A 12,378-nucleotide genomic window follows, 5' to 3' on the forward strand; every position below is an offset into this window, starting at 1 on the left:
AAAGTTGATATTAAACAAATTAGAGTTTAAGGCAAAACACATAAAGGGGATATGGTCAGGTTTATTATAAAGAGAAAAAACGTACTCTAAAAAGAACACATGTCATGAAGATTCACAATGGAAAAGAAAAAATGAGACAAAAGGAAAAGATAATTACTTATAAAAATAATTACAGTAGAAGCTTTTATCACTATGTAATGAATCAAACAGACAAAAAATGGAAATATGGAGAATTTTAACATGATTTTATTAATTAATAAGCTTGTTTTAATATAAGGTGATTAAAAAGGACATCAAAAAATATAGGGTCGTCTTATTCTACAAATTGAGAATACTTTTTTCAAATTCACCAATCTTAGTAAATTGTAAGTCATTTTATTCTGATTTCCAAACTTGGATTTTTCATTTTGAATATTAGCAGGGAAAAATAATAGAATGATATTGTGATAAGATTATTATTACATGGATTTGTTTATAAAGGCAATTAAATTGGACAAGTCCCCCAACTAAAGTAATAACCATGTACCAATAAACCCTAATAGCACAGGATTATTAAAAATGAAATTAAAGTTTGTTTACCAACAACAGAATAAATCATTTCTAGTGCAGTAAATAAACAAGCTTTGTTTATTCCCCTCTTATAAAATTAAGTGTATTCTTTGCAGATGTTATGAGAAACAATTATTTTTAATATTCACTTTCATTATTTGAAGAACCATCAAAATGTTTTTTCTAAGTAATGACTCATCTTAATCATTGTAAAAAACAAATTCATTTTCAAAATAGTTCCAAATTTTGACCAAGTAATACTTTGTATCAGATTTTCTAGAGGGTATTCTGGATACTGTGTACAAATCTACTTAACAGGGTGCATATTTACAAGCACGCCTTTCAAGTCACCAAGAGGATTATGTTAGAAATGGAATAAATTTGGCCAATTATCAGCAAAACACTGTAAAGTCTAAGTACAGTTTCTTTAGCATACAGCCGTCAAATTAGCTGGCCTCCAATGCCCATAGCCCAGAAGAAAAGAGGACAAGTCCAGCAGAATCAGAGGGCTACAAAATATTTGGTAAAAACTGAAAACGGTAATAGTAACAGAGTAATACAAAGCAATTTCCTATGGTGACATAGCAGAAAACTCTTCCTTGGTATTACCTATATTCACTTGAAATTACCTCAAAGAAACAGGAAGTATTTGGTCAGTTTTCATAATATGTCCACCTTTGATTTTGTGGGTTCTTTGTAACATATAGGAAAGTGGAATTTGAAGCATACATAATGTGGGGTCAGAAAAAGATGGTGGAGGAGTGGAGGAGTGGAGAGACAAGGACCTTCCAAGACCAGCAGAAACTGAAAGAATATGTGACCACCAAGCCAGCCCTACAAGAAATATTAAAGGGGGTTCTATAAAAGTAAAAATATCCCAAGAGTGATACAGAACAGAAATTTACAATCTATAGAAACAAAGACTTCACAGGCAGCATGACATCATTCAAATCATATCTCTCAATAATCATTCTCAATGTGAATGGCCTAATTGCTCCCATAAAATGCCACAGGGTTGCAGATTCAATAAAAAGACATGACCCATCCATATGCTGTTTACAAGAGACTCATTTTGAACCTAAAGATACCTCCAGACTGAAAGTGAAGGGATGAAGAACCATTTTTCATGCCAATGGACCTCAAAAGAAAGCTGGGGGAGCAATTCTCATATCAGACAGATTAGATTTTAAACTAAAGACTATAGTTAGAGATACAGAAGGACACTATATTATTCTTAAAGGATGTATCCAACAAGTGGATATGACAATTATAAATATCTATGCCCCCAACAGGGGAGCAGAAAGATACATAAGCCAACTCTTAACCAGAATAAAGAGACATATAGATAATAATACGTTAATAGTAGGGGACCTCAACAGTCTGCCCTCAGCAATAGACAGATCACCTAAGCAGAAAATCAACAAAGAAACAAGAGCTTTGGATGACATACTAGACCAGATGGACCTCATAGATATATACAGAACACTACACCCCAGAACAACAGAATACTCATTCTTTTCGAATGCACATGGAACATTCTCAAGAATAGACCATATCCTGGGTCACAAAACAGGTCTCAACTGATACCAAAAGACTGAAATTATTCCCTGCATATTCTCAGACCACAGTGCTTTGAAACTGGAACTCAATCACAAGGAAAAATTTGGAAGAAACTCAAACACTTGGATACTAAGAAGCATCCCAATTAAGAATGATTGAGTAAACCAGGGAATTAAAAATGAGATTAAGCAATTTTGGGAAACCAATGAGAATGAAAACACAATGGTCCAAAACCTATGGGATACTGCAAAGGCAGTCCTAAGGGGAAAATACATAGCCATCCAAGCCTCACTCAAAAGAATAGAAAAATCTAAAATGCAGTTTTTATATTCTCACCTCAAGAAGCTGGAGCTGGAACAGAAAAACAGGCCTAATCCATGCACAAGAAGGCAGTTGATCAAGATCAGAGCAGAGATCAATGAATTAGACACCGGGAGCACAGTAGAGCAGAACAATAGAACTAGAAGCTGGTTCTTTGAAAGAATAAGTAAGATTGATAAGCCACTGGCCAGACTTATTCAAAAGAAAAGAAAAAGGACCTAAATTAATAAAATTATGAATGAAAGGGGAGAGATCAGGACCAACATCAATGAAATAGGAAGGATCATTAGAAACTTTTATCAACAACTTTATGCCAATAAATTAAACAACTGGAAGAAATGGATGCTTTCCTGGAAACCTATAAACTACCAAGACTGAACAGGAAGAAACTGATTATTTAAATAGACTGATTAGTTATGAAGAGATTGAAGCAGTGATCAAAAACTTCCCCAAAAACAAGAGACCAGGGCCTGATGGATTCCCCGGAGAATTCTACCAAACATTCAAAGAAGAAATAATACCTATTCTCCTGAAGCTGTTTCAAAAAATAGAAACAGAAGGAAAACTACCAATCTCATTCTATAAGACCAGTATTACCTTGATCCCCAAACCAGGCAAAGACCCCATCCAAAAGGAGAATTACAGACCGATATCCCTGATAAATATGGACGCCAAAATTCTCAACAAGATCCTAGCTAACAGGATCCAACAGTACATTAAAAGGATTGTCCATCATGACCAAGTGGGATTCATCCCTGGGATGCAAGGGTGGTTCAACATTCACAAATCGATCAGTGTGATAGATCATATCAACAAGAAAAGAGTCAAGAACCATATGATCCTCTCAATTGATGCAGAAAAAGCATTTGACAAAATACAGCATCCTTTCCTGATTAAAACCCTTCAGAGTGTAGGGATAGAGGGTACATTCCTCAATTTCATAAAAACCATCTATGCAAAGCCTACAGCAAAAATCATTCTCAATGGGGAAAAGCTGAAAGCCTTTCCCTTAAGATCAGGAACACAACAAGGATGCCCACTATCGCCATTATTGTTCAACATAGTACTAGAAGTCCTTGCAACTGCAATCAGACAACAAAAAGGGACAGAAGGTATTCGGCAAAGAAGAAGTCAAACGGTCTCTCTTTGCAGATGACATGATACTATATATAGAAAACCCAAAGGACTCTACCCCCAAAAACTAGAACTTATAGAGCAATTCAGTAATGTGGAGGGATACAAAATCAATACTCAGAAATCAGTTGCATTTCTATACACAAACAATGAGACTGAAGAAAGAAAAATTAGGGAATCGATTCCATTTATAATAGCACCAAAAATCATACGTTATCTCGGAATTAACTTAACGAGAGACGTAAAGGATCTATATTCTAGAAACTACAAATCACTCTTGAAAGACATTGAAGGGGACAAAAGAAATGGAAAAACATTCCATGCTCTTGGACTGGAAGAATAAACAGTTAAAATGTCTACGCTACCCAGAGTAATCTACACATTCAATGCCATCCTGATCAAAATACCAATGACATTTTTCAAGGAGCTGCAACAAACAGCCCTTAAATTTGCTTGGAACCAGAAAAGGCCCCGAATCACCAAGGAATTGTTGAAAAGGAAAAACAAAGCTGGGGGCATCACGTTGCTAGATTTCAAGCTATACTACAAAGCTGTGATCACCAAGACAGGATGGTACTGGCACAAAAACAGACACATAGACCAAAGGAACAGAATAGAGAACCCAAAAATGGACCCTTGGCTCTTTGGGTAACTAATCTTTGACAAAGCAGGAAAAAACATCCAGTGGAAAAAAGACAGTCTCTTCAATAAATGGTGCTGGGAAAATTGGACAGCTATATGCAAAAGAACGTAACTTGACCACTCTCTCACACCATACACAAAGATAAACTCCAAATGGATGAAAGACTTCGATGTGAGGCAGGAATCCATTGAAATCCTAGAGGAGAGCATAGGCAGGAACCTCTACGATATCGGCCACAGCAACTTTTTGAATGACATATCTCCAAAGGCAAGAGAAACAAAAGATAAAATGAACTTGTGGGACTTCATCAAGATAAAAAGCTTCTGCACAGCCAAGGAAACAGTCAAAAAAACTAAGAGGCAGACCACGGAATGGGAGAAGATATTTGCAAATGATACTACAGATAAAAGACTGTTATCCAAGATCTACAAAAACTTCTCAAACTCAATAAATGAGAAACAAATAATCAAATCAAAAAATGGGCAGGGGCGCCTGGGTGGCACAGTCGTTAAGCGTCTGCCTTCGGCTCAGGGCGTGATCCCAGCGTTCTGGGATCGAGCCCCACATCAGGCTTCTCCACTAGGAGCCTGCTTCTTCCTCTCCCACTCCCCCTGCTTGTGTTCCCTCTCTCGCTGGCTGTCTCTATCTCTGTCAAATAAATAAATAAAATCTTTTAAAAAAATGTGCAGAAGATATGAACAGACACTTTTCCAATGAAGACATACAAATGGCTAACAGACACATGAAAAAATGTTCAAAATCATTAGCCATCAGGGAAATTCAAATCAAAACCACACTAAGATACCACCTTATGCCAGTTAGAATGGCAAAAATGGACAAGGCAAGAAACAACAAATGTTGGAGAGAATGTGGAGAAAGGGGATCCCTCTTACACCGTTGGTGGGAATGCAAGTTGGTACAGCCACTCTGGAAAACAGTGTGGAGGTCCCTTAAAAAGTTAAAAATTGAGCTACCCTATGACCCAGCCATTGCACTACTGGGTGTTTACCCCAAAGATACAGACATAGTGAAGTGAAGGGCCATATGCACCCCAATGTTCATAGCAGCATTGTCCACAATAGCTAAATCGTGGAAGGAGCCGAGATGCCCTTCAACAGATGACTGGATTAAGAATATGTGGTCCATATATACAATGGAATATTATTCAGCCATCAGAAAGAACAATTACCCAACATTTGCACCAACATGGACAGGACTGGAGGAAATTATGCTAAGTGAAATAAGTCAAGCAGAGAAAGACAATTATCGCATGGTTTCACTCATTTATGGAACATAAGAAAGAGGAAGATGGGTAGGAGAAGGAAGTGATAAAGAAAGGGGGGTAAACAGAAGGGGGAATGAACCACAAGAGACTGTGGAGTCTGGGAAACAAACTGAGGGCTTCAGAGGGGAGAGGGGATGGGGATTGGGATAGGCCAGTGATGGGTATTAAGGAGGGCACGTATTGAATGGTGCACTGGGTGTTATATGCAAATAATGAATCATGAAACATTGCATCAAAAACTAGTGATGTACCGTATGGTGAATAACATAACATAATAAAAATTATTTTAAAAAACGAAGCATACATAATGCATATTTTTAATTTCAGTGATCATTCCTACTGCAGAAACCAACATATATTGTACTTACAACGTTCTTATAGCTTTACATTGGGGTACAATCTGGAATCTGTTTTCTATTATATTTAACTCCCAACATTAAAACTTACCTTATTAAAATGTTCATGATACCGAAAAACTTTTGACAACATTAATTTTATTTGTTAGGAGTATGCAATATAAACTATATAATTACTAGGCTGCATAAATTATATCAAATATAATATAGTTTGAGACCTGATTGGAGGGGGAAAAAAGAACATCCCAAATGTCATAGTATAAATATTGACCTTCAGGTATAAAATTCAGTTATAAACATAAGCAGGATCTTTGGCTATCATTTTCTAAGTAATGAGTATTTTCACGGCCAATGCATGTAAGAAGTTACATAATGTGTACATTTACAATGAAGTCAAAGTCATTCAAAAATTCAACAGAATCTGAACCTGGAAAACACACTTAACATAATTACATTCATTACAAGTGAACCTCCTGCTTTTCTGAGGTGACAGGAAGACGCAATGGTGTAAATCAAGGGTCACAGAGGCCAACAGAAACATCTCTCTTTCATCTTTTAAATGGCTGAAAAACTCCCTGCTCTGCTTGCTGGTGGTAGGTTCCCTTTGCTGTCATTTGGGTTCTGAGGCAATCAGCAGAGGTGCCCCCTTTCACCTCTGGCTGACCAGGAGATCAGGCTCTTCCTATATTCTCAGTCACCCCCATTCAAGTTAAAACAGACCCCACACCTCCCACTTCCAGCTTCAAACATTAGGGAACAGTAGAGAAAAAGAATCAAGAGCACATAATGGAAGGATGTGCAGAAAGATCCCGATTTACGGAATTACAGTTCATCAAAAACAACGCTGACAACAAAAAGGAAGCCCTGCCTGGTTGTCAGGAGTTCACCTCCTTCTGGTTTCTTAATCTACAGAATGAGACAGATTTAGGGCCTCCTTTGCTCAAAACAAACAAAGCAACAAACCCATTTCTTTAAGCACACAATAATCACAAAGGGGAGAGATAGCTCTAAATTTGAAAACACATCTGGAGTCTGTTTTCTAATGGCAGCAACACCTATCTAAACGTCACTTTTATTGACGATTTCATTTCTCTAATTAAACTGTCATTTTTATACAACACAAGGTAAAGGAAATACATGTACATCTTTAAAATCCCTTTCCCTCAATTCTCTGAATAATTTATGAAGCACAAGAAAGCACTGAGATCTCCTTCCTTTGTTTTATGAAGCCGCCACTTCTCTCTCTTTCTTCAGAGATGCATTTCCAGTAAAATTTTACTTGTAAGTTCAATGCTTACCAAAAGTTTTAGTACTTAGGTGATTTCATCAACTATGTATTTATATAGAAGAATTTATTATCAGCTAATTAATAATTATTGGGGTTAATATAGGAGAACTTTTTAAAGTTACAGACTTACTCTCATTGGAAATATAAAAATACCTTGCATACCTATTTTTGTTGCATAGGCATTTGCTAGAGTAAGCAAAAAAAGTCTTTCAGTCATAAGAAAAGTATGATTTGGGATAAAGAACTCTGTCATGGGAAAGTAACAAATCTCATGAATGAGAAAGAGTATATAATTTCTACTGTTAAGGAAGGCTATGTTCCCGTACTTTTAAATAAACAAACATGGGTATTAAATCATGGCAGTATTTAGAGTCAATGAGGTACTTGTAAAAGCACCCCAATGTTCATAGCAGCTCTGTCCACAATAACTAAATCATGGAAGGAGCCAAGATGCCCTTCAACAGATGACTGGATTAAGAAGATGTGGTCCATATATACAATGGACTATTACTCAGCTATCAGAAAGAACGATTTCTCAACATTTGCTGCCACATGGATGGCACTGGAGGAGATAATGCTAAGTGAAATAAGTCAAGCAGAGAAAGACAATTATCATATGGTTTCTCTCATCTACAGAACATAAGAACTAGGAAGATCAGTAGGAGAAGAAAGGGATAAAGAAAGAGGGGATAATCAGAAGGGGGAATGAAGCATGAGAGACTATGGACTATGAGAAACAAACTGAGGGCTTCAGAGGGGAGGGGGGTGGGGGAATGGGATAGACTGGTGATGGGTAGTAAGGAGGGCATGTATTACATGGTGCACTGGGTGTTACACGCAACTAATGAATCATCGAACTTTACATCAAAAACCAAGGATGTACTGTATGGTGAATAACATAATATAATAAAAATATTATTATGGAAAAAAAAGAGTGGCATCCCTATTTCATTTTTAAATATCAGTACTTATAATAAACTGTAAGTTATATTCTATTCATCTATTTAAACTGGTAACAAAAAAATAAACTGATAATGAAAAATGTATGTCAAACCTTACAATGTTCAAGGATACACTTTCCAAACTTTTTCAAAACTGATGTATGTGTTATATAAGCAAATGCAACTGAAGACCACTAAACTATTTTAATCATCATTAGATAAGCATTAATCTCAAAATATTAGGTCTATAAAGAGAGCTATTCTATACTAAAATAGTTCCCCACACCCATTCATGGAAGTTATAACCTTAAATCAATAATTTCCTAAAAGTGTAATGTAATCGGGAACAAATACACTGAAAACTTGTTGCTTTTTAGGCAAAGGAATGAACCTTCTAATCAACAAAAAAAATCTAATATTTTAATTCTATTTAAAATAGTTCAAAATGACACCTTTTTCACCAATATTGCATTTATCTACAGGAACTAAAAGTCAACCTCTGAACAACTTTTTGAAGACACCAAAAAGGGAAAAAAAGAATATGAATATATATGTAGGTATATGAATATATATATATATTTGTGTAATGAACGAATACACAGTGGCTTTGTATTGCAATCCAGATTTCTTACTCAGCTATCAAGATATTTGTAAATAAAGATAGTGACTGCCAGTAACAACCCTTGTACTCTCGTTCATGTTCAAGTTTCCTGTTTCACATGTGCCTTTAGACTGTTAAACCCAGACAATGTCAGTCTTGAAACGTTTAACAGGCTTGAAACCATTTGCCCTGTTTCCAAACCTTAAGTCACTCTGTCCTAGGAGCGCCTTCTGCCGGGAGATGCACTGACGGGGTTGAGAGGATGTTACCAAAACAAATCAGGATAAAGACAAGAGCAGATCATACAGAACTACTGTGTGCTGCCTAGTGAATTTAGGCTAAAGAAAGCAGAATAAAGGTTGGCAGAAGGGCAAGAGGAGAGAAACTCTCCACCACTTTCTCAACGTTTCATTTCCTGTTTGCTGTAGTTGTTAGCGTGAGCTTTCATATAAAAGCTCAAGTCCACAGTGCTGGAAGTATTTTGTACACTTGGAACACCTGGCTGTATTTACAAATTCTACTTACGCAACTCTTAGCGTCTCTAGTCTCCACAGGGAACGTGCATGGACGGATACAGCACCACCTTCATAGTGAACAGTTCTGGTTAAAAAAAGAAAAAAAAAAGCCCAATTTTTAACATGGGTCATTCCTGGACTCTATTTTCTCAAGCCAATTACAAGAGAGAAGCAAACAGAAGGCCTTTAGATAAAGTTATACTTTTTGGCATGAGACAGCATAGCTGGAAATTAAAATAACAGAAATCACAGTAACAGTGATCAACTTAAGTTTGTCCCGAATAAACACTTCCACATATTCTCTCATCGTTTTCTTCCTCCACTCCCATTCATTTCCTCTCCCTCTCCCTCTCCCTGCCAACCTCTTCCCCTGCCCGACTCTCCCCCCTTCTTTCCCAGTAAATACATTCACCTTATTTATTTAATTTAGGTCCATAAAAGTACTCAGCTATGAGTTTATATATAGTTTAATATCTTGCTATTTCAACACACATATAATTATTTGTGGTTCTAATTCTGGTTTAGATATATTAAACTTTGTGAAGTTTATGTAAAAACATATTAATTTTAGTGCTTTATTATAAGAACCTGCCAAATGATGAAAGAAAAGTATAAGGATCACTAAAAATATAAACATCAACAAAAAAGTCACACACAGAAGAGAAATAACTTTGAATGAACATCACACATACGCAAATTCCAAAGCTCTCATTATGATAATCTGTTAATATGGTAGAAGTAATGCTAAGTAATTTATATACATTATCCAAACTGAACTCTGTGCCATCCCGTTGAGGTGGTGCTAAGGAATGTTAAGGAAACCGATGCTACGCGTGCTCCGTTTCCTCCCTGAGACTCGATATCTCTGTCTCCACTGGATCTCTTTCATCATTCAAACACACATAACACTACCCTGTCTCAAACATAACAACACACTTGACCATATTCTGCTCTGCTGCTCACCCCACTTTATGTGCTTCATGATCACCCTCTCACTTCTCTGTGCGTCCAATCTTGCTTTCAGACCCACTTCTCCAACGAAACAGATTTGCTAGAGACAACCAGTGACATTCATGTCCCAAATCCAATGGACTGTTGTTGGTTTATTGTTTATTTATTTATTTTTTTACACTGTGGAAACTCCTACTGTCTTGACAGTTTTTCTAACACCATTCTCACCTGCTTTTCCTCTCACATACTTAGATATTCCCTCTCACTATTTTTATTATGGAAATTTTCAAATATACACAAAAGTATAAAATTATAATAAATCTCCATATGCCGAGCACACAGTGTCAACAAGGATCAACACAGGGCCAATCTTGTTTTACATATAACCTCTAGTTACCCCTCTACATACAACTCCAAAAAAAAAAAAAGAAAACATATATATGTGTGTATACAACACGCACACACACACGCACACACACACATAAAATTCACTTTCATGAAATAGCCACTCTGTTCAAATTTTCAAAAATATTTTGTTTTTCTGTTGGTCTTTCAAATCAAGAACGAAACTAGATGCACAATTGGTTAGGTGCCTTAAATTCCTCTTAAAACAGTTCTCCTTTCTTTTTTCCCCTGTTGGCATTATTTCTTGATAAAAATCTGTATTCTCTGTCTTGGAGTTTCTATATTCTGGATTTTGTTGATGACATCCTCACAGTGGTTTTTAACATGTACCTCGAACACGGTAGTTAGATTTCTAGATCTAGTGTTTTATACTCCCTGCTACAACACATCTGAAGGTAATAATGACGACTTCTCTATCTTTTTATATTAAAATTGATCAGTAGGTTCAGAATGACTTTGATCCATCCATTATAAGAGTTTTACCTGTACCAATGAACTATGCCATAGCAGTGGTTTTCAATCATGGCTGCAGATATAATTATGTGGATACCTTTTTAAAATGTGATGCCATGCCCTCACCAATGACCAATTAAACTACATCTGGAGTCAGGATTTTTAAAAGCTCTCCAACTGGTGGTTGTGAGAAAGTCACGTTTGGAAATCATGGTCCGGATCAGTTTCTAAACAGCAGCTCTATTGATATTTTGGGGCAGATAATTCTTTGCTGTGGCGGGCTGTCCAGTGCACTGTAGGGTGTTCACTGATCCCTAGCCCCTACCAACCAAATGCAAGCAGGAGCTGTCTCCTCCACGACCACCCCCAAGTTGTAACAACTAAAACTGTTCCAGATGTTACCAAATGTCTTCTGGGGGACAAAACCAACCCCACTGTTGAGCCACTGGTATAGATTAATGGCTCGCAATCTTTAGTCAGTATCAGGATTATCTTGCAGGCTTTTTAGAACACATATTGCTGGGCACCCCTGCCCCCAAGTTCCCAATTCAGTAGATCTAGGGTAAGGCACAAGAATTTGTATTCCTAGTAAGTTCCCAGGTGACCTTGGTGCAACTGGTCCACATTCTGAGAACCACGGGACTAGTATCGTTATTTTATTAGGGCAGGGATTCTTAGCCGTGGTTATATATTAGAATCACATGGAAAGCTTTAAAAACTCCAATGCACAGACAATTCTAGACAAATTAAATCAGAATCTCTGGATATATACTTAAAAATAAATGGCAAAATATAGAGGTGTGTGTGTGTGTATACATATATAGATAGATACACAGAAAGATTTTTAAATCAGTCAGACCTTTCATAAAGATCTTATATGCAGCCATAAAGAAAATTTTATCTGATTTTTTTAAACTAAAGCTATTTACTCATCATATTTTCTAATGATAACCAATAACACTTGGAAATAAATACTAAAAAGATTTTTATAATTTAACAACTTGGAAAACTCAGACACTCTTGTAAATAATTCATGGGTCAAAGAGGAAATAGAAATCACACCCTTCCTAGAATGTAATGAGGACAAGAACACTTCATAACAAGTCTAGGATTCATAGGTAAACTTTGAAAAATTCAGGCCTGAAATCCCTTAATTATTAAAGAAGTAATGAAAGCAAAATTCAAGAGTTGTCTAAAGAGATTAAACAGAGAACAAAATAAACCAACAGGAAATAAAAAGGGATTCTATGATGTATGTAAGTTAAGTGCAAGACTGTAACCAATAAGCATTTTCTGTACAACAGTAAATAACCTTACAGCATATATGTATGTGTACATGCAGAAATATTCTCTGCGTGAACATGGAGAGAGCTGTT

At 36.4% G+C, this 12,378-nt stretch overlaps 1 protein-coding gene across 2 annotated transcripts in view; it reads right to left on the bottom strand.

Moving 5' to 3' along the window:
• The window catches only part of RYR2 (ryanodine receptor 2), a 711,493-nt gene that overhangs the window by 364,673 nt on the left and 334,442 nt on the right, over positions 1-12,378 (bottom strand). For both annotated transcript variants that reach the window (XM_057308486.1, XM_057308485.1), the window contains exon 11: positions 9,204-9,278. In XM_057308486.1, the coding sequence (XP_057164469.1) occupies positions 9,204-9,278 (75 nt within the window). The remainder of the gene's footprint in view (positions 1-9,203; positions 9,279-12,378) is intronic.

Source organism: Ursus arctos, unplaced genomic scaffold, assembly GCF_023065955.2.
Source record: "Ursus arctos isolate Adak ecotype North America unplaced genomic scaffold, UrsArc2.0 scaffold_7, whole genome shotgun sequence".
Classification (NCBI taxonomy): Eukaryota; Metazoa; Chordata; class Mammalia; order Carnivora; family Ursidae; genus Ursus; species Ursus arctos.